Source organism: Clarias gariepinus, chromosome 23, assembly GCF_024256425.1.
Source record: "Clarias gariepinus isolate MV-2021 ecotype Netherlands chromosome 23, CGAR_prim_01v2, whole genome shotgun sequence".
Classification (NCBI taxonomy): domain Eukaryota; kingdom Metazoa; phylum Chordata; class Actinopteri; order Siluriformes; family Clariidae; genus Clarias; species Clarias gariepinus.
Window position 1 is genome coordinate 18,829,611 of NC_071122.1, and position 24,159 is coordinate 18,853,769.

A 24,159-nucleotide genomic window follows, 5' to 3' on the forward strand; every position below is an offset into this window, starting at 1 on the left:
GGAGTGGAACAGAGAAGACAATCACACTGTTCATCAAAATCTGCTCTAGCTCGTGCCCTAATGTTTAAAGAAAGACTGTTCTCTCCAAAATGAAGACATCTCTTTCAAAATCAATCAATCGTATACGGTTTCAATAACCAACACCAAATTAATATGTCTTCTGTGGACAGAATGCAAATAAATAAGAATTTAAAAAAAGATCATAGAGCTTGCATTGCTGCAAAAAAAAGACACCAAACAGCTAGAAATCGACAGGCAGAATTTTTTTTTTTTTGTTGAGAACATTCATTCGCATAAAAGAAAAAAATAAAATAAAATCAGTTAGCCTCAGGATCATGTCTTTCACAGCCAGAACCAATTTTGCGCTTCATGAGCCAGGCATTATTTGGGTAACACAGAGACCATCTGGGTAAAAAAAAAAAAAAGTGCAAGACTACCAAACTGCACAACTGTTCAAGCTCATGACAAACTCCAATCCGGGTATTTCTGATGTTGGGTTGAGATCCCCCATCGAAGCAGAGGCATACAAGATGTGAATATAAAAAGCTATGACTGTTCTACTATGAATAGGCAAAAATGCACAATGTATGCTGCAAGTACAGCTGCCACTTCTCCCTTTTTCATGTTAATGAGAAGAACTGCTGCTAAGTTGTGCTGCTGGCCGCTGTCGTTAAATACACTCGAGTCCTGGCATCACATCAAAGAGCGGTTCAACAATCATTCATGTCGACCGCAATTAGCTTGCGCCTATTCTGAGACGAAATACCTGCTTCAGGCCATTTCTCCAAGCCCTGGGTGAAATTACATGGTTGAACATGGGTCTCCTTTGGAAATCATTTTCTGTGTACGCCATTTCTGCTTTATATTCAGCTCAAACTGAGACCTAATCTTGGACTAAAAATGTCAATCTCCATTTGGGAGAAAAAAAAAAAAAAAACCTTTCCTGATGTTCCCACTTGCTAGCAGCAAATCACTTGCAGTTTTTCCCTTAGTTTAAGAAACTGCTACTGCTGTTCGCTAAAAAGCATTGGACAATAAGACATGGCAGTGATGGACAATTTTGTTTGCTCCTTTGCTGTTATCACAACCTCCACTCTTCTGGGAAGGATTTCCACTACATTGTGGAGCAGCATGGCTATGGAGATTTGTGATTTTTCCACCACTAGAGGTCAGGCAATGACGGCAGGTAAAGTTGGCACTCCAGCTCATCCCAAAGGTGTCAATGTGGTTAGCGTCAGGGTTCTGTGCAGGCCACTGCTAACTAACTTCCTTCTGCTTAACCCAGATAAGACAGAAGTTCTTGTCATAGAACCGCATACAGCTAGTGGTAAGATTCTAGATCACTCTAACTTTAGATGGCCTTTCTGTTCCATCAAGTGCAACAGTAAAAGACCTTGGAGTGATTATAGACTCCAGTCTTTCATTTAAAGCGCATGTAGATAATATTACCAGGATAGCATTCTTTCACCTCAGAAAAATTGCCAAGATAAGAAATATATTGTCGTTAAACGATGCAGAAAAACTAGTTCATGCTTTTATCACCTCTAGGTTAGACTATTGTAATGCCTTACTGACTGGTTGTTCAGCTAGATGCATAAACAAGCTTCATCTAGTCCAGAAAGCAGCAGCGAGAGTCCTCACTAGAACCAGAAGATACGAGCACATCACACCCATCTTATCTTCACTTCATTGGCTCCCTGTGAAATTTCGCATTGATTTTAAAATACTACTTTATAAAGCATTAAATGGTCTCGCACCGCAGTATCTGAGTGAGCTGATAGTGTCTTACGAGTGTCCCCCATGCCTACTTCGATCAAAGGATGCAGGCTGCTTATCAGTACCACATATTATGAAAACTACAGCTGGGGTCAGAGCTTTTTCTTACAAAACCCCAAAGTTATGAAATAGTCTACCAAATAGTGTTCGGGAACTCAGTGTTTAAGTCCAGGCTAAAAACCTATTTATTTAATCAAGCATTTTTATAAATTGATTTGCCTTAGGTAAAGGAGCAGATCTGGGGGACTCATGGACGTAGAGTATTAGGTGAACTAGTATGTTTAGATGCTGTCTTCCTCACTCTCATTGATTACTTAGGTTTGTTAACGGTGAGGTGATTGGTTGCTTTCATCTCAGGGAGCCCTCATGCCTGTGTTTCCTTCTGGCTCTCCCTTTTAGTTATGCTGTCATAGTTAGTCCTGCCGTAGTCTCTGCTTGCACTCTACAGTAAATATACATTCACATTATACATTATTTGACTGTGACCATACCTAACTGTTATCTCTCCTCTTCTGCTCTCTCTCCCGTTCCTTCTCTTCCCTTTCTCCCCCTCTCTCTTTTTCCCTCCCTCTGTCGAGCTACACATGTCGTTCCTGAGCTGCCAGTGATCCAGACTCCCTCTGCCCTCCGAACCTGTCTGACCCATCCTGGGGCCCCGCTTCTGGTTGGAGATCTCATCGCATGGATGCCCCGTGTGTCTCTTTGGGATGCGTCTCGTGTCTGGGAATGGTTCTCGCTACCTAAAAGACGGTTCTGGCCTCGACTGGTGTTGGCAGCTGTTTCTCTGAGGACTTGACAGTTCGATAGTTCATACAAGTCTACCTGAGTTTTCAATAACTAACTGGACTCCATATTAACATCAATTAACATCAACTGTTATGCTGAACTGCCTGCCAACTAACACAGTATGAAGATCAATTCCTGCTTTCTGGTTCACCCAAATGAGGATGGGTTCCCTGTTGAGTCTGGTTCCTCTCAAGGTTTCTTCCTACTACCATCTCAGGGAGTTTTTCCTTGCCACTGTCGCCCTCGGCTTGCTCATCAAGGACTATCTGACCAATTTGATTTATACATATTCAAATTCCATACAAGTTTAAATAATTCTGTTGATTGTGTAAAGCTGCTTTGGGACAATGCCAATTGTTAAAAGCGCTATACAAATAAAATTGAATTGAACTTGTGCTCCGCAAAACCATGCCTTTATGTGGCTTGCTTTGTTCATGGGGCATCATCACTCTGGAACACACTCGAGGTGGGAATCACCAGGGACGACCCGATACGATATTATCAGGATACCCGGGGCCTGATTTGTATTGCAATTCTATAAGTATTATGACTTTATAAATATCCTGATTGTATATTACTTTTTTTAGATTTTGTTACAACTGTAAACAAACTTGGCAAATAATTTGCTTCTACCACAGACGATGCTGTGCTGCCTGCTAATGTGTGAATAGTTGAGAGCACACATATAGGAATATAGAGGAACTGCACAAATTTACCACTTAAATGCAAGCATAAATAAATGAAAACAACAATAAGAAGAAATGATTTGAGTCAGTGTGACGATACATGAATCACCACCCAAAAACAAACATAAAAAATAATTAAATGAACTGATCTCCAAATCACATTCGTTTGAGCCTCTTAGTTTCAGTGAAGGAAATTTATAATACAAAATTCAAAACAATACTGTGATGTCCAGGCGTCCACATACTTTCAGCCATATAATGTAGGCGTTAGGCTTTGTATTAGCTTTATTTATAGATGAACAGAGCCTTGCAGTACTAGCCATGTTGTTGGTGGTTTAAATCTCAGGTAGGGTACGCTCAGTCTCCAGTTTTTAACATTGTTTTCTTCAATAGTATTTTCGTACAAAATAATACAATAAATAAATAAATAAATAAATAAATAAATAACTGCGATTAATATACCAAGTAGGAGGAATTGGATTCCAAGTGCTCATTAAAAGTGAAGCTGACGAAAATCCTCTGAGAACATAGTGAAGCAAAACATAGTGAAAAAAGCTTCCTGACACTCAGCCTTATTTGAAATTAAATCCTCTGGCTTTATAGACCAAGAAAAAAAATATATAGATGTGGATACACTTTTTATCGTCACAAACGTAGAAAACTAAGACTTGAGAATAAGAGACCATTCGAGAGAGTACACGAGGGATTCATTGCCATTTAGTGTCACTTACAGAGCTACATTAAATCATTTCTCCTCCTAACTTTAATAGTTAGCAGTGTCGAATAAAACAACAAATCCTTGTTGTGACGGAACGTCCTACAACACACACACTCTTATCTTCAACCACCACAAGGCTCAGATCTGTTTAATCCCCTGACAGCGGCTACATTCAACCCTGACATGCAAGACAAATTATTTCTGTAAATGTTAAAGGGGGAAATAAATAAATAAATAAATAAAAGCTGCTCAGATAAAGGCGGCATTGAAAAAAAAAAAGTTTTTTACTCTGGGTGCAATACGAGATTTCAGCATTGTCATAATGTCACTGAGGTTACTTCGGCCTCTGCTTGACGGGAATACCGAGTGTCTGGGAAGGCACCGTGGGTGTTTCTATTTTCTACTGTTGGGACAACAGACACTGCTGTGCTTCGCCTAAATTCCTCGCATTTCATTAGGGTGACTCACTCCTACTGTACGTACACAGTATGGAGATCAACATCTTACATAACCTGCCATCAAAATTAAATGACATCCCGATTATTGCAGTTATGACAGATGCACATTCAATGAACCGTTCTCGGACGTCTTCCTCCGCTATCGCAATATTTCACCGAAATGAGTAATCGTTTACCGACTGATTATAAGCTGTGACTGAAATTCACCTCGCTAGCCCAAGACAGGGTAGTTGTAAGCCCTTAAGAAGGTCTTTCTTATTAAATAAAACAGGCTGAGTCTGAAATAAATGCCTGGTCGCAGCGATGTGGCTTAACCCTGTTGCTTAGTAATGATGGTCTTCCACTGCAAATAACTGGCAGCTCGTTTTCCCCTGAGGTGTTTTTTTTTTTTTTTTTAAGTCTTTGTTCCGTCTGGCCATAAAGTGGGTGTTGTAGGCGATCGGAGTCTTGGAGGTGTTCGCAAATTGGGAGCGAGGAATATGGTGGAAGCTGAAGAGTACGGGCTGGAAGCATTTGTTACGGTTTTAGTTTAGCACAACATGAAATCTCTGAGTATTGAGCAGCCTCATGGAGAGTGCATACAGGCATCAGTCTTCGGCAATGTGCTCGCAATATTCCTTCTCATGCAGCTTTATTATCATAGAGTAATAACACACATAAAAAAAATAATATCAGTAAGCTATGACTTTTTCTTTAGTCATAGCTTACAAATGCACACAAAGACATGTGAAACATTTCAGCAAGATATCGTAATATTCACGTCAAGCTTCATATTAATGCACCGTCTCTAAAATGCTGGAATGCGTTCCATGAAAACATAATTTTCCCTCTCTGGATTTTTGTTCCCTTCATTTAGTTGTAGGCAATTCCTGCCTATTATTAGGTCTACATCCACCAAAAAAGGAAAAAGCGAAGGCTATTGCGCATTTCTTCAGAGACACGAGAGAGAGAGTAAGAGCTCGGCCAATCAGCTCTCTCTCTCTCTAGTCTAGTCTCTCTAAATTCTAGTCTCCCACACTGCAGGAGGAATTCGAACTTCAACATCTGGATGATAGGGTGAGGAAACACATTTTACATAAGATTTCTTATCGCTTATTTACATTTATGGCATTTGAGCAACACTTACATTTTTATGTCATTATAGATTTGAGCACTTGGTGGTGGTGTTTGAACCTGGGACCTTCTGGACCGTAGTCCAACATCTTAACCACTGAGCTACCCCTGTCGTGGGGTGATTTGAGAGAAAGAGGGTTGTATGATTTTCTAATATGAATAAAAGAAATGGTTAATCTGTGATTTGGCGAGATTGTATATCATGAGATTTTTCAAGGTTTTTGTTTCCTGTGTGCCTTTGTATCCATCTTCTGCAAAGAATGGAGGCTGCGTTGGAGTGCTTTGAAAGTATTTGGGGTGCTGGCTCATATTCCTATACACCATAATACAATGTGCAGAAAGAGAAAGCTAAAAACTATCAGAAGAAGCGAAAGCAAATGTTTACATCATACAGCTAGACCTATAATGACAAGTGTTTTTATCTTGACATCATATCCGGGAGATGAGTCAGTTAATTTAAATAAAACCGCAGGCTTTACTTATCCAGTACGAATGCGCCACACGAAATTCAGATGTTTGGGTTTGATAATTTCTAAATCACACCAGAAAACGCTAATCCTGGGCAAATAGAATATTAGCAAATATCTTTGGTATAACAGACTTGGGACCGATGTCAGGAAAACAATAACAGTACGGTTGTAGAAATTTATTTCCATTTACGGTGTACACTTACATTTGTTATTCCTCATTTATATGATTCTGACTAGAAAAAACCTTTTTCTTGAAACGGTAAAACATTACCAGTGCATTTTTAATAAAACTTTCAATCAAATCCAGATTTTTTTCCTTTTTAACTAAATAACAAAATTAAACTAATTCTGCCAACCACAAAGCTCCAAAATTGTACTTTAATCGTGCTGGGAGGGTGGCACTTCATGATCTGTCCCTCCGTTCATCATTACACTAAGCCAGACCAAAATAACTGTTTGTTTGTGCGTGAGTGGGCAGGAGCAACATCTGGCACAAGCGGGGTTAAACCCCGAGCTCAATGCGTCGCTCTGCTTTTGCAACTTCGCCAACCGACATGCACACGCTGCACAACTTGACGTTTCTGCATGCTGTCTGTCGCAAACACAACCGCCGTCTATCTCGAGTTGTGTGCAACAAATTTAATTGCTCTAGGATTTCTGTCAACGTCTTTAAGTCTTCTCCTTCCTGCTGCAATGCAGCAGCGATGCCATCAGAAAAGAAACTGCTTTATAAAACGGGGGAGAAAACATGTCCGAGTAACGTCTCTCCAAAATTTTTATGCAGGGAAAGACCAAAAGCAGCATGGAAAAGAAATCATGATCCGTACAAAACACTATTTATCATGTTAAGCAGATAAAGGAAGATGCAAAAACAGGCAGATGGATGAATAAATGGGTGGCTCAATGCAGAGACTTGAACCTGTAAACTTCTGCTAATGAAGGGAATAATGGTGAAGCACCAGCAGGGATCCTGTTCCACCTGCTGCTAGCGGACCAGCATTTCTTCAACACGCGTTACATCTTTTCACAGACGCAGTCATGCTATAGTTGCAGCTTCTTTTTTTTCCCTTTCTTTCTTAACGCATCTTGTGTTCTTCAATAAGCCAAATAGAAAGTGGAAAGACTGATTTTTGCCGATTAGGACAAAACTGGCATGACTGACTGAATGAATGAATGCAAAATAATTTTCTCCATTCTCCATGCATTTGTCTTTGACAAGCGGTCTCTTTCTCTGCACTTGGGAGACATAGAACGATTTAGAAATTAAAACACCCCCAAAAAATCCTGAGCAAGGAACCACACGTGCACAAAAAAAAACAAACAAAAAAAAAGGCACAAGAATGCGAATGATTGTATGCAGAAACAGAGATGCACACTCACCTACAGGACGCTCGGATGCCCATGAGAGACGGTGGTGGCCAAGGCTCGCAGGTGAGAGCCAAAGCCATGAACCAGAGGCTGCAGCTTGTGCACTCTGCACACCGAGATATGCCAACAAGAACAGACTCTCTCTCTCTCTCTCTCTCACTCTCCCCCGCTTCCCTGTCACACACTTACACAAACATCTTTCTCGCTCTCTCACTTTCATAATCACATTTTCTGTCTCCGTTTGCCATGCTCTGCTGGCGTCAGCCCTCAAAGCCCGCCCCTTTCTTTCCCTGTCTTGCGTTCTGATTGGCTGGAGCAGTCTGGCACTGCATTGCAGGTAAAAAATAAAAAATAAATAAAAAATACCAATACTGTCTCTTTATTTCTCCTTCATAAATGCAGACAGTTCACATTCTATCCACGAGGCCTCATCTGCTTATTTATTTTTTTCCAGCTTCCACCCAGCATTATTTTTTCTCTTTCTAAATATTCGGTAGCGCCTCTCTCGCCCTTTTACTTCATCTCTCTCTCTTTTTTTTTTACCCTCACTTTGACTGCGCTGGATTCTGGTTCACAAAAGAAGTTGAATCAGACGCTCGTGCCCTGTCTCGTCTCCTTTGACCACAACTTATTGGGAATCACAGGTAGTGCTCAGCGTGGCCCCCTGGTGGAAACAAATCACTAAAATCTACATATGGTAAAGTAACCTCTTGTACAGTCTATCATAATAAATGCTTATTTATCTTTCAGACAAAGTGGAACTTCAGGATTTTACTCTTGACTTGTGCAGAACAAAACAGTATAGGGTGTGCTACTTTAGGAAAAGAATCAATGCCTGGTTGGAGTGAATTCTTGGTGATTAATTGTCCATAAACCTACACTGTCTAGCCAAAAGAGGAAAAAAAATAAAAAGAAATATATATATATATATATATATATATATATATATATAGTCATATTTCAAAAGGGTCAAATTATTTTGTTGATGGTTCAGCATATATATATATATATATATATATATATATATATATATATATATATATACACACACAGTAAAAACCAGAGTTCTATTTAATAGTCAAAGTAAGAGCATACACACAATGTGATGAGAACTCGCAGGATTGGGACTAAACAGTTGTGTGGGTTATAAGTAAAACACTTTAAATAAAAAATTCATTGTGTGCTATAAATCTATAAAGCTGCTTTGTGACAGAGAGCATTGTTGGAAGCACTACATAAATAAAACTTGAACTGAATTGAATTAAAATAAATCTTAGTGTGTGCTACTTTTTTCCCAACAGCAAGGTGTACTTCAAAGCGTTTTATTTTCCCTCATAATAAGGCATTTTTTCAATGATTACATCACTTTACAGTAAACCAGAATTATATTTTGTTGCTGTAATTTGGGATAACTTTCCAAAAACAAAAATCGTATCTATGCCATTTATTCAGTAGCCGTATTGTAATTTACTGTAATTTGTATGTTTAAAGTTATTCATATGTTTAAATCCAAATTGGTCACCTCCTGTACTGGAGATCCAGTGTGTCCAGCACAGTTTGTATCTCACCATAACTGAACCTGGCAATTAACTAATTAGTCAAATCAGCTGGGTTTGACCAGATGTGTGGATTTCAAAAGCCCTGGTCTAAATCTATGCCGATCTGAGTCACACCAACTAAACGAAAACCAGTGCTGCTAAAACTGAAGCCAGGCGCTTTCTGGATGGGATCCCTATAATCTTCTTGCTTGAGTACTTAAAGAAGGACAGTACAAGCAAATAAAGCGTGAAACTAAAAGAGCCCTGGTGTTCTGCACACCCACGTTTACTGCAGCCAGATTCTAGGAATAATCCTCACGAGTCTCTGAAGGGCTCAAGGCTGGACTGAATCAAAGAGCTGAAACATTCCTAGACGGTCTCTTCATGTGCATCCTATAAAATGATCAGACAAGCTCATTTTTGCTTAGACTTTCAGTAAAAGCTACACATTTTTTTATTCGTTACTAAAACAGCATTTAGAACAGCAAGGGACCTTGTTCCGCGTGATCCTGGACGTGTTAGACGGCCAAGCTGAAATCATTATCCTGTGCACTTGCTGGTATACTGTAAACACTCATCCCACCTCATTCCAGAGACGCTCAGTAGGACTGTAATCAAAGGACCGAGACGCTCGCCATCTACAGAGCCCGTGTTCATGCTTCTGGTATCATCGCCGTCATGTGTGCGTCATCATGCTGAAATAGTTCATCAGAGTGTAGAGTAACTGTTGCCATGGACATACTAACTCACTCGATAATGTTGCTCAGTCGTTCTTTAACAAGCAGGAGCCCTAACTCGAGTCACCTGGAAAGAAAGAACCTTTATCTGGCCAAAAAAAAAATTTTTATGTGTGCCAGGAGACGTGTCACAGTCTCAAGGTGAGTCACCATGTTTAATATTGATTAAGTGCTTCCAGCTCCGACTCCCCAAATATTGTGCAACCTCCTCCTCTTTCTTCTGCAAGCTTAAGTTTCTCTATGCAAGGTATGTGGCCACACTGCAAATCTCTCAGCAGTGTAATCTGCTCCTGCTTTAAAGACATTACATTGTTACATGGGCTGGCACAAAATCTGGCAACATTTCAAGAAAATGTTGGTGTGATTTGGTTAACACTACACTGTACACTGCTGCAACTGAGTGCTAAACTGATTTTATTTATGAAATTAACTTTATTTTGGTTTAAATCGATGTGTAAAAATATAAATTGATATTTTATTTTACCTAGGTTAACCAATGCATGACTCTAATGCTCACTGGCAAACCTTTGTGCCCTAACCACAAGCTCTGATTAGTGCACATCTCCTTTAAAGAAAAAAAAAAAGCTGTTTGGAAATGGTTTGGTTGTGCAGCAAAACAAGGTTTTTTTTTTTCTTTTTTCCCTACATTGTAAAACAATGAAGGCATCCAAAATATGCAATACAAGCAAATTAGCTCTACAGAGGGAGCAAGAGATTTTTCTTGAGCAACCTAAACATCCCATATTTTACCATTTGTTTAACTAACAGGTCTCAGACCTCAAAGTGTATGTTAATGCAAAGCTGAAATAACCCCCTGAGATCATTTATTTTTGTACCTCATAATCCCTTTATTTTACGCCCCCTTCGATGAGCTACTTCTGAGACACGCCCCGCAGGGAACAGTAGAGCTGAGCAACAGGTCAGGGCAGCGCTGTTGTTTAATGAGGTCACAAGAGGCAGAAAATCTAATTTGGTTTCTTAAAGCGCTGGCCAATACAAAAACAGAAAAAGAACATGTATGCAAATAAATATGAATAAAAGAATGGCGATACATAAATAGCCACATAAAAGAATCACGTAACATTGTTTGAATCAGGGATGGGAATCACCAGTCTCCACCCAATATTATATCATCACAATACCTAGATGGCGGATCAATTAAAATTGCGATTCTATAAGTATTAAAAATTATGGCGTTAGTGTAGAGATATATAATTCGCCACACAAAAGAATCGCGAGTCATAACAGAAACATTCCACCCACCCCACATCTCCTGACAAAACTGACATGGGTTGAACATATGAAACTTCTCGGACAGCAATACAAGCTCAGGATCGAACCATGAATCTGTGAGCTGGCGATTTCTTTTTGAAATACTTAAACCTTAAAGACTGGCTGGCCGCTTTGGCACAAATTAGGCTATGTGGTCGCATGTAATAAGTAGCTTGTGCTCAAAGCCAAGTCCCAGAAACTGTCAGGATGCTCACACTACCCTTTTTCCTACAGGAGATTATGAGAAACCTTTAAACTCTTCAGGTACTCCGCCATCCTTTTCAATTAGTGCTAAGAAAAAAAGAAAAGTAAAAAAGTTATCAAACAATCATCAGTCAAGGGATCAAGTAATCAGTTTACTGCTCCCGAATACGTGCATGGCACTTAACATGAGATGAACATTGTGATCGTAAAAAGGATAGCGCAGCATCTGCAAAGTGTGTATCTTCTGAAGCATCCCTCATGCCATGCCTTGTTTGGTGCGTTTGGTACGAGCTCTCTGCAGTCGAGCACAGCCCAGTACTGCAGCTGAGGAGGAAGGCACTTACATAACACAAGCAGCACTTGCTGCAAGGCAGTGTGAAATACATGATGCGCTTGTGTGGCACTGTGTAGTTAATTTCACCCCTCTCCCCACTTTAGAGGTTTGTTGTCATGTTATTATTTGCCTCTTCTAAAATACAAGAAATGAGTCTACAAGTCAAAATAAGACGGGTATAAATAACAGAGCTACTAGGGACGAGTCAGCAAATCCTAGACAGAGGTTTGAAAGACGCTGCTCTATTAGGACACACAACGCCCCCTTACTCTCCCGCCCCTTCGAAACTTAGGAGGTCCGACATTTAGAGTAGGAGCGCTCATTAAATATAAATCGTCTCATCAATAAGTAAACGTCCCCGTTCCATGACTGCAGTACTGCCATCGCTCTATGCAACACACGCACACACAAGCACTTACTTGCACCTGAGTCCACTGGCCAGCTTCACCACAGCTGTGTTAAGTGAAACGATCCAGTCCAAGAGCCACATTGCGTGGGATGAAAAAGTGGAACAAGACGGAGCAGCCAGAGCCTCTTTTTTTTCCTTTCCCCCCTGCCTTATGTACTGTTTATCTCTTCTTTCCGTCTCTCACTCTCTCTCACACCCTGCCACACTGCCTGCTTGCTTCAGCACTACTAAATACTACTGAGGCAGAAAACATGAAAATGAAGGGGAGGGAAAGATGGAGGAGAGAAGGTGGTAGCTTAGTGACTTGAGTGACACTTGCTCTGCCCAGCAGGATGGCGCGCGCAAACACATAAACCGCAGGAGCGAGAAAACATGTGGAGCATGAACACAAACAATGCAGCTGTGTTCGGAGCAGGTTTCATCAGTTTGCATCAGACAATTTTTATACTGTGCATTATATAAAGGACTTTGAAGACTGATTTTCCATGCAGAATAACACAAATTTTGTTCTGGTACACATTTCATTGCAGAGGAAACCGATGGACATCAATGTTTGGCATTTGTTTCAAGAAATACTCAAGTATGACATAAAGGATATACAACAACGTTTACTGTAAATTACCTGACCTTTAAAGTTTTAAAAAGACTTTAAAGTCTTTCTTTAACTCACTGAGATTTATTTGGTAAAGGAGAGTAAAATTAATTGCACTAAACTGCTTACCACCGTCCGTACAACCTGATCTTTTAAGAGCGAACACCAAATTCAGAAATGTTACGAGAACTTAACATTGTAATACTGCCTTCAGCATTATTACATAACCTGCTCAAACCTGGATCAGGTATACTAAAGGTTATTCGGCAGATGTGGAGGAAAAGTTTGGGCTCGAGTTCCACCACCTTCTCTCTTAGACGATCCCGTCAGGACAAAGTAGTTTGGAGTTTCTGATCAACGATCTTGCGTCAGACATGCTGTGAGCAAGCCAGAAATAAGAACCACACTAGTTCGTTCTTCAGTGTGTTATATAGTACAATTGCATAACAGACCTCCTCAGGGCCTCTAGGTGTTGTGTGAAATAGGGGAACAAAAAAAAAAAAAAAAAAGAAAACACACAAACACACACTGTCCCAGAAGTGTGTAAGCAGTGAGCTCTGCTAATCAGAAGCCATGGCCTGCATCCCATTTCGTGCCACTATTTTGGGCTCTCTGACTCAAAGGACTGCAGTGACCCATAACTATCTGTGCTTAAAACTCAGTCCAAAGCTGACTAACCAGGGTCACCTACATTTAACTCGAACATAAACTTTAGAATAACTACTAACTTTTACTACAATGCAACAGATCATTAGAAACAATTTCCCATTCTAAAAAAGTTGCTTATCTTGCATGCTTCACTTTTACAACCTCAGAATAATCCTCTATAGAATGCTCACTTCAAAAACATATGCTTAGCTAGTTTTTGTTTGTGTCATTCCTAGTTTTTTTTTAATTGGGGAGAGGGGAGGTAATTTGGGGGTGTATGGTTGTCCCTTGTAAGCACTGTCCCACCAGTATCCAACCCATGCCACTGATTAGGTTAGTGAAATGTACAGGGGCAGGGATTGGGGTTTGTCACTTTTCCATGATGTAATGGTTTTCATAAAAAAAATTAAAAATAAAAAAAAATCTGTAAATTTTGATGTTACTTGTTTTGCTGGCAGGTTTTGTATCAGGGTCAGGCTCTGTAAGACGGTCTGTAGGTATAAAATCACTTTACCAGCACAACTCCAACTCAGTCAAAGCAATATATTTCTACGAACATCCTTCTAAAAAGATGTAAATACACGGCCTGAGGGAAGGTTTACAAAGGTGGGTGAGAGTGCAGTGCACTGATGAGGAGGAAGTGAATTTGAATAGTAAAACATGTCCAAGCGAGATGTAAAACTTGCTACCAACAAAGTGAGTGAATATTCACTACAGTCGTGGCTTTTAATTTGGGTTTAAAACAACTGGCTACAGTTGGTGGGAATCACAACCCGCCATGGTCTAAATTATTATACTTATTACTAAATTTATTAGGGATAGTGTGTTCAACTAGTTCTTCTTCTTTGTCTTTCGGCTGTTCCCTTTCAGGGGTCGCCACAGCGAATCATTTGCCTCCATCTAACCCTATCCTCTGCATCCTCTTCTCTCACACCAACTAACTTCATGTCCTCTCTCACTGCATCGATAAATCTCCTCTTTGGTCTTCCTCTAGACCTCCAGCCTGGCAGTTCCAACCTCAGCATCCTTCTACCGATATATTCACAATCTCTCCTCTGAACATGCCCAAACCACCTCAATCTGGCCTCTCTGACTTTATCTCCAAAACATCTAACGTGGATTGTCCCTCTGATAAACTCATTCTTGATCCTATCCATCCTTGTCACTCCCAAAGAAAACCTCAACATCTTCAGCTCTGCTACCTCCAACTCTGCCTCCTGTCTTTTCTTCAGCGCCACTGTCTCTAAGCCGTAGAGCATCGCTGGTCTCACCACTGTCCTGTACACCTTTCCTTTCATTCTCGCTGATACTCTTTTATCGCACAACACACCTGACACTTTTCTCCACCCATTCCAACCTGCCTGTACCCGCTTCTTCACCTCCTTTGAACACTCTCACAGTGTGTTCAACTAGTTACTACCGTTTTATAGGGTTAAATAAAACCTCAATACCGCAAAAACAAGAAAGTAAATTTTAAAAAGTATCAATATAAGGTCAATAAATTTATCTATATATAATATATATATGCCTTAATTTTACAACCTTAATAATTCTCTCTCTCTCTCTCTATATATATAGTAATTATAAACGAATTAAATAAACTAATTTATTAAACTGTTCTGCTAGTGGAAATTTAAGGAATAAAAATCTTTACCGATTAGACTAAATATTATGGTACATGTTTTACTGTCTGACCCTTGAGCCAATGCAAACTAAAGTCAGTTTTTTTTTATATATATATATATTTTAGTAAAAAATTTAGAGTGCAAGTTATTGTTAAAGATACCAGAAAAACTTATTCTCCAGCAAGCTCAGTGAAGCCTAACAGCTGTTTTCTTATAAAACTGCACTAATCTGTGTCTAAAACCCCTGAATTAAAGGTGAATTAAAGTGAGTTTTCACTACAAATATTGACCGTTTATTTTATTAATCTTGTAATGTTACAAGTTTTGTACATTTTTTGTATGTTCCCAAGACTTTTGCACAGTACTGTAAGTAAAATAGTTCTTAGGTTTTACTAAGCTTGCTGGAGAATACCAGTTCTTCTAGTAACACGGTCACAAAATCCCGGGGGTGTCCATTAGGTTTTTGTTTCCATCTGAAAACTGGTCTGTCTTGTACTATATTTTTTTTCTTTACAGCCATGCATATATTGTCATGTATTGTAATTAATTAAGTTATATATGGAAATACTGAATGATTTTGTACATAATTATGCAGACAATTATTTACACACTACGGGGAATTAGGAAGCACCAGTTAGCCTAATTTGCATGTCTTTAGACTATTTGGGGGGGGGAACGACCAGACTCCCCGGAGGAAACCCACCAAGCACGAGGAGAACATACAGACTTTATGCACACAGACCTAACACAGGATTCAAACACGGATTTTGAAGGTGCAGACAATGGTGCTAACCACTAAGCCACAATGCCGCCTTCCATGTCTAACAGTACAGAAATTATTCAAAGTATTAGCTGTGTACAATGTGGAAGAAAAACATTTATTGAATATTAAAGACAATTTTGCTCATTTACTCTCAAACATTTTTTCCATGTTTTTGGCTGCCATTTTCACTTATTGGCCCTCACTTTGTCCTTCACCCTCTTAGATTACATCATATAGCTGCAGTTAATTCTCATGTTTGCCCTCTCCAATACTTCTCTGTTAAACGACTTATAAAAGTAAAAATAAACGCTGATAATAAATAAATAAATAAATAAGTGATCAAGAGGCTGGCATTAACAATGAAATCTGACTGTTCTCCCTCACTGCAACTACACAGTATGCTTAATGTGTTTCTAAGTAAAGCTTTTTTTTTTAAGATTCCAGAAACACTTACAGCACCACTACATACTGCCATCAAAAACATCTGGTCAATTATGCAAAATATCATCTGCTCAGTGGCTGCTTTCAATTAATGAAAGGCTAAAGCCAGTAAACTATATAGAGCCTGTAAATAATAACCTGGTCATTTAATTTGAGTGTACTACATATGAAACAATGTTCGTTTGTTTTTTTACAGGCCATGGCAATGCACTAGGTGCATTTTGTATTTGCAATCAGAAATTGATTTAACTGGTTCCTTAAAGCTGAGTTAAAGCTTGTTGTGCTTAACTGCAGTCATATTAATTTTTTACAGAGTGATATTGTATGATGCAAAGATTATGATCTTGCCTGTAGATGGCACCAAAATCCACATATAAATTACTTAAAATGCATAGCATTAAACTTTAGGTACTGTAAATAAAGTTGGAAATCTGGTGAAGTTGCATTGCAAAGTAGTTTCAGAGCAGTTACTGTGAAATTAGTTTGACTTTTTGTCATTTACTTTTAAGTCAAGATGTCAAATTTATAAATTTTATTTATTTGCATAGCTTTAACTATGTGTGCTAGTAAAATCTGAATACCAAACTACTCATCAGATACTGTCAGCTATTTCCCTTACTGTGAACATGGCTATCTTTTGAATTACTATGTTAAAGTGTTGAGTTATCAATATTTACTAGGAAATATTTGTTACAAAAAAGATAACCTCTAAAAGTACACATGAAATTCAATTAAAAAGAAAAAAAACTAAAATGTACATTCAACCCTGACATATTAAATGTTTTAATTTTTGGAATATACAGTACGATCAGAGCTGAGGTACGCAAGCATGTAGTGAGAACTTTATTTAATAAATGTATTTAAAAATAATTTTATAAAAAAAACTGTCCATGTCTATATTTAAATGTCAGACAATTTCTTTTAAGAAATCTTAAAAGCACTGGCGTAATTAAATTAAAATCCACAAATCATAATATATATATTTTCTCTACAGTCTCATGTTTTTGAGTCTGAATGTAGTCTAATCTTTATTTTTGGATTCTGGGAAATGCATGCCATGGCAAAACTGAAAAGGCACATGTCTGGTAATAAGCACTACCAAAAACACATCAAAAGGCACTATTAAGTGGAAACCCATTTGAGTCCTAGCAAGCTACAAAATTAAATATTGAATCGAAATTATTCCTAAATTTACACCTGCAGAAAAAAATACCTTGGGAAACTTCTACCAAAGAGGGTCACTAGGGATCGCATTGGTATCCTAATTAAAGTTAAAAAGACAAGCCATTGGGTGGAGATGACATTGAGGGAAACTTTATATTTAATAATGAATTTAAGATGGATATCTCAAAAAGGCATACTTAAGATGTATCCAAACCAGATAAAAGATTAGGATGTGCTTTTCTGCCAGGATGTAAGGTGGTGATGGTCATGAGCTATAAGGTTGATAAGGATATAATCATTACGAAGAGGAACAAGTGGTTATCTGGAGTAATCCACAACAGCATGAATACATGACGCAATGTGGTAAAGGAGAGAACACTACCCAGGATCACTAACAACGAATGTTATTCAAGAACCTATTATTATGGTTGGTATGACTCTGTGAAAACCCAACTCCTACCTATTGCTAATCTTAAAGACCATCTCGAATGTTAGATGTTTTATTTTTTTTTTAGAACCGCACCATGCAGTGCAACATGCATGCTGCATTTGGGTATTTTTTTTATTTTAAATAAATATATTTTTTTATTTATTTACAGACATCAGCTGATAAACCGAACCAAGGAATAGTACTGAAAGAGAAATAGTATGCGATCTACATAATTGGAAGTAGAAAAAGAGAATCAGATTTCACCACATTTTACTGTTTGATTGCACGTATTTCCCTGCATTCAGATCATGCTAAATTCACGTGTTCACTTATTTACTTGACAACAATCCCCGATTGCTACATCAGTTACACTCTTGGACACATTCACACTGACACAGTGCAACACAAAACATTCTTAATTCACCAATTGGGCCAGAGATTAGCGAATGATAGTTCATCTCTCTTCCTCATCTCTCTTCCTCATTTATGGCACTCCACTGTCACTCAGGTGACATGTCACACAGAGGCAGACTTCAACAGACTAATCAATTTACTTGGTGGCCTTGGGGCAATATGGAGTTCTTTTTGTGCCAAAAATCCGAGCGCAAAGCGTACAATTTCAGAGGATGTCAGTTAAAGGACTTAAATTTGAAGATTAAGGAGCACTGCCACAAAATTATAGATAATATAATAGAATTCTTTACAGTGATCACTTTTCAAATCAAAACTATGGGTCTAAGGTAAGCACAGTTTAAAACAATGTTTTTTTCCCCCCCTAAAACAATGGGCCCCACAATAAATAAATGAGCTGATGTTATAGAAGCTGGACTTAAATTAGTATTAATTACCACAGAAACTGGAAGTGAGTTATAGAGACAGCAAAAGCAGTTCTACACACCATAGTTTAACAAATACACAGGTGCAACTCAATAAATTAGAATATCATTAAAAAACTGATTTATATAAATTAAGTAATTTTATACAAAAAGTGATATTCATATACAGATTTCATTACACGCAGACTAAAATATTTCAAGGGTTTATTTCTTTAAATTTTGATGATTAGGGCTTACAGGTTATAAAAACCCAAAATTAAGTATCTCATAAAATTAGAATATTGTGAAAAAGTTCGATATTGAGACTCATGGTGTCACTCTAATCAGCTAATCTCATAATGCCTGCGAAGGTTTTCTCAGTCTAGTTCTGTAGGCTACACAATCATGAGAAAGATTGCTGAATTGACAGTTGACAGTCGAGAAGATCATCGACACCCTGCACATGGAGGGTAAGACACACAAGGTCATTGCTAAACAAGTTGGCTGCTTACAAAGTGCTGTATCCAAGAACATTAATGGACAATGGAAAGAAAGGTAAAATGTGGTAAAATAAGGTGCACAAGTAACCAGGGGTAGACTGCAGCTGGAGTTATTACTTTAAGACCCACCACCACACACAGACAAATCCAGGACATGGGCTTCAACTGTAGCATCCCTTGTTTCTAGCCGCTTATTTGGAAAACAAGGTCCCAGAGTCTGGAGGAAGAGAAGAAGAGGCACAGAATCCAAGTTGCTTGAGGTCCAGTGTGAGGTTTGCCCAGTGTGAGTCATTGGTGGTTTGGAGAGCCATGTCATCAGCTAGTGTTGGTCCACTGTGTTTTATCAGATCCAAGATTAGCACAGCCGTCTACAAGGAAGTTTTTAAAGCACTTTTTGCTTCCCTCTGCTGACCAGCTTTATGGAGACACTGATTTCGTTTTCCAGCAGGACTGAGCACCTGTCCACACAGCCAAATGTACTAATACCTGGTTTAAAGACAATGTTATCCCTGTGCTTCATTGGCCAGTAAACTAGTGGACCTAAACTCCATAGAGGTTTAAGAGAAAGCTGCGAGACACAAGACAACAATGCAGAAGAGCTGAAGGCCGCTACTACAACAACCTGGGCTTCCATAACATGCCACAACGCAGTGCTGCATTAATTCATGCAAAGAGAGCCCCAACCAAGTATTAAGTGCTGTACATGTTAAATTTTTTTGAAGTAGTCCAACATTTCTGTGTTAAAAATCTTTATTTACTTAAGTAATATATATATATATATATATATATATATATATATAACCCTAAATATTATTAGGGTTTTCGTTAGCTATAAGATAAAAAATAAACACTTGAAATACATCACTCTCTTTGTAATAAATGTACAGTATATGACATGAATTTCACTTTTTGAATTGAATTACTAAAATAAACTTTTTGATTATATTCTAATTTATTGAGATGCACCTGTATACACATACACACACAGTGAAACCTCTGCACAACCAACCTGACTAATCAAATATACCATTACATTTCATCAGCCTAAAACCACACTATTGTGGTCAACAGAATGGCCTCGGAAGATAAGAGAGCTGGTTACATTGTGTTACTGCCAGCTGTACTAGCTCTTGTGGAAATGCAGTTCTCCCACAGGTCTGAAAAAAACAGTACTTGCAGTGGGAACCCTCGGAACAGCCTGCCATTACCAACAAAGTGATCTACTACATACAACAAATTAATGTAGGTAAAATGATAATTAAATAAAATTTAGTTTTTTACCACCTACAAATCCATGACTGAATTTAAAATATAGGTCACTTAGACAAAGAAATGGTAAAGAATTATAAGAGCACATGTCAAGATCACCAATAATTGTAACAATAATAATAATAATAATAATAATAATAATAATAATAAGTAACTTCCCATATTCCAGTAGCAGTAAAATGTGCACTTTTTAAGTAAGGATAACTTTGGTTCTACATGACATAAAAAAAAAAAAAAATACACATGTCTGAAGCCTCCTTCATCGACACAAACACCACCTGGACCTCCATAAAGACAGCTTTTCTTTAAAAAATAAAAAAAAATAAAAATTTTGCTACTTGATATTTAAGGGTAAATCCTCCTGGGTTTTTTTAAGAAGAGCCCGTTCACCGTGGGAAACTATGTTTCTCTGCAGAGCACGTGCAGCCATCACTACACTCTTCTTATTCTTTTTACAGAAGCTGGCATCCACTGTATCTACTGCCTCTCAGTACACCGCTCTCGCACGACCGCTAATGTACCTGTTTATTCCGCTAGCATGAGATCGAACTGTCCGCTACTAGTTAATCGATTGTGGATGCCATTGTTCTCCCTGACAGATTTTTGAAAAGAATGCGTAACTATATTTTGGGCGGCCCACCCAAGTATACTCTATGTGTGGGAAACACTGGAATGTGTCACCGGGAATGCACATAAATGAAAACAATGGCTTTTTGTCACAAATTTATGCATGGAATACACAGGACGAACATGAAAAATAACCACTGTTTTTAGGAACACTCCCAATATAGTCTCAGAACATCTCAGTTAACAATCTTGGATTGGTTAAATAGAAATCAGAGACTGAGAGGCACCATAAATTAGGGTGATCAGAAAAAAACTAATTGCTCAAAAAAGTTAAAATGAAAATGAAATGAAAGTTAAAGGGTGACCCAATCAAGATTATCGGTGTGAAGTCCAAGATCGGGATTCTGTATTTGTTCAAACCTAATGCGAGCCACACCTTGATAGCAAACCAAACTAACAGTGTAATATGTTGCTGACAACATCATGTTCTGTCGATGCTTTTTTTCTACAGATCCTGGATGTCTTATGAAAATTATTTTTTTTTAAATAAATAAATAAAATTAATGAAGCAACACACTGGAAGGTTATTACAAGAGATCTTGGGTTACTCTGCATGAAAAAAAACACAATTCCCTAGCCACGAATCCTACACTAAACCCCAAAGCCCAATTCATTTAAGATGAACCAATAACATGATGTGATGTACTTGGACATGGTTTGACTCAGATGTGAAAGCTCCCCTTACCAAAACTTGGAGATCAACCATATCTAAAAATGTAACAAGGCCACCTGTCTCCTCCGAAACTTGTGTAATTGTCCAGAATGTGTTAATATCATCTGAACTGTACAGCAACGGATAATAACAAATTACAAAGGCTGATGACTTCCTTGTATGCATCATCTTTGTGTTTATTGGCGAACTCCCAACAAACTACCCTCAGGTATAGAACAACGTTATTAATGTGAAAGCAGACCCAAATTGGGGCAACCATCCTTGGTACAAAGCAACCGTACCTAGTGTGAAAAAAGTATCAGGTTCCAAACACAAGGCCACAGCAAGAGGTTGACTTCTACAAATTAAAGCCAAGTTTAGATCTGATCCTGTGGAACTGTTTAAAAGCTGCAGTCAACAAACAACACCTAACCAATGTGAAGAACCTGGTGAGAATATACTGTACCCAGAGGAGTGGGTGAAAATCAATCCCAAAAAGTGTGCAAATACTAAATTGATCAAGTTTGATTGATTTGATATTGGAGACGTTTTTTTTCCCTTTACAATTTTAAGACTTTTGTGGTACTGCACTTGTGTGGTAATGCATCTAAAGTCTGCCCCCTTGCCGGGAGCAGCCGAAAGACCAACAACAACAACAAATGCGAGATAATAATATATCTGACGAAACTTTGGAGCCGCGTGAGGAGCAGCAGCAACTTGACTGCACTACTCAACTCGCAAGTAAAGCAGCTTTAGTTGTTTTAAATTTTGCAGCTGTTCATGCACAGTGTCATCAAAGCAGACCATCCAATTCGAACAACAACTTGGCACAGGTTTTATGCCGAATGCCCTTTCTGACGAAACCCCCCCATTTTTTATTATTATTTTTTTTTTAAATCCAGGCTTGGGCGGTCACTGCATCCCAGCATTGGGTGGGAATCGAACACGGGCCTTACACATGGCAGCTGAGAAACCAACCTCTGAACCACCAATGTGGCGATACATAAATCCACATACACACAAAAAATGTGATTCTTAACTAAATCAATTTACCACCGTCTCTAAAAGCTAGCAGGAACTCAACCCAATAAACTTAAAGCTGTTACTGCAGTAAAAAGCTGGTTTAACCAAGTACTAGTCTGAAAGACTGAACGCTTATCCAAGAAGCATTTCTCAGTTGGATTTTTTTTTTTCCTTAAAAGACCTACTGACAAATAATAATCTGAATGCACTTCCAGAGCAAGAAATAATGTCTGGAACAATCTTTATAAGTGCTATTTATAACTATTAATATAAACTAGCTAATTATAACTGTTAATGGAGTTGAATACATTTGCAAGGCCATAGAGCTCCTCTGTGATGTCCTCTCCTTTTTTACTCAGAGGGGGAAAAAATTAACTTACTTCTTAACAATTTTTTTCGGCTTGGTCCTTTTCTTCCTCGCCTGGAGTGCAAGCACTGTCAGGACAAAATAGTAAGCAATAAACATTAATTATAATTTAAAAATATATAACATTTTTATTATTATTACTACTATTAATAATAATAATAATAATAATAATAATAATATAAGCATTATTATATTTTGGTCGCCCTTTACTCACTTCTCAGTCCAATGTCAGGAGCTAACTTAAACTTGCTAGCAAGTGTTCGAGTGATAAACTGTCCTAAATTCCAAACACCTCCACACTCCCTATGTAGGTGCACTAGTCGGCGGTTCAAACAGCGCCCCTTAGTGTGAACACGTAGCGCCCTAAATGTTTACTTAGGGATATATTTGGGACACGTCCCAAAGCATGGACGAGACTTGTTTAAAATGACAAACTATTTTTTATTTTTTTGGCAAACAGATAATAAAAGTCAATTCGGACTGTATAATTATATTCTTATTAAAAATATAAAACAAAATGGGGGGAAAACAAAAATGATGATTACGTGGTTTATGAGAGATTACGCGCGTGAAACCTAACCGTTGCCAAGCAGTGAAAGTTAGCCGTTGCTAGCTAGTCTAGGAGTATGAAATTAGTAAAGGAAAAAAAATACAAAACTAAATTTCCACCATGTCGTAAATAAATAATAAATAAAAGCAAAGAAAATGTTTAATTCGAGTAATAAGGTGAACAGTTAACAAATTAGCTGATAAATCGGGAGAGAATGTTATACAAATACGTAAAAACAAGCCTAAAAACTAGCTCAAACGTCTGTTTGTGTTATTGTTGTAAACACTCGTGTGACTTTATGTTTAACCGTTACCAAGTTAGCACTTTCGCTGCATTCACACCCTCGTGTGTGAGCAGTGTGTGTAAGCAGTGTGCGTGTGTGAGCAGTAACATGAGGCTTTTGTTCAGCAATCACGGTGCACAGTTAGTTGTCCTGCTTGTTTGGCTAAATCTATCTCCACCACACATCATCTAACACTTTCCTAACACTTTTCCGTATTGTGTGTGTTCCTATCCAGGAATGTACACCGTGCCGTGGCGGTGTGTGTTTGCTCACCTTTCCTCTCCATGCTGTAGTACCGGCTCTACCGCGTGCTTGTCACTGGAGAGAGAAAAAAATCCCAACACTTAACTTCCTTCTGATTATTCACACAGCGGGCACTTTCTAAACCCGTTAACCAAACATTTCATATATTAAGACGAATGTAAATAGATGCAATAATGAAGCACATAATTTTCCGTCACAACAGCATAGCTGTGTACATGTAATAGCTAAATTAAATCCATGCTTCTTTCAATGCTTTCTTTATCTACTGATGTGACGG

General features: G+C 38.3%; 1 protein-coding gene across 6 annotated transcripts in view; it reads right to left on the minus strand.

Moving 5' to 3' along the window:
- Nucleotides 1-24,159, minus strand: part of srpk1b (SRSF protein kinase 1b) — a 40,864-nt gene extending 16,705 nt beyond the window's left edge. Inside the window, exons 1-2 of one of the 6 annotated variants that reach the window (XM_053484148.1) lie at nucleotides 23,892-24,159; nucleotides 22,799-22,853 (exon numbers count right to left, since the gene is read on the minus strand). In XM_053484148.1, the coding sequence (XP_053340123.1) occupies nucleotides 22,799-22,853; nucleotides 23,892-23,904 (68 nt within the window). In that variant the 5' untranslated portion in view covers nucleotides 23,905-24,159. Of the gene's footprint in view, nucleotides 1-7,387; nucleotides 7,898-11,879; nucleotides 12,044-22,798; nucleotides 22,854-22,999; nucleotides 23,063-23,891 lie in introns of those variants that run through there. The other 5 variants (XM_053484149.1, XM_053484144.1, XM_053484145.1 and 2 more) reach the window with 5 other exon arrangements.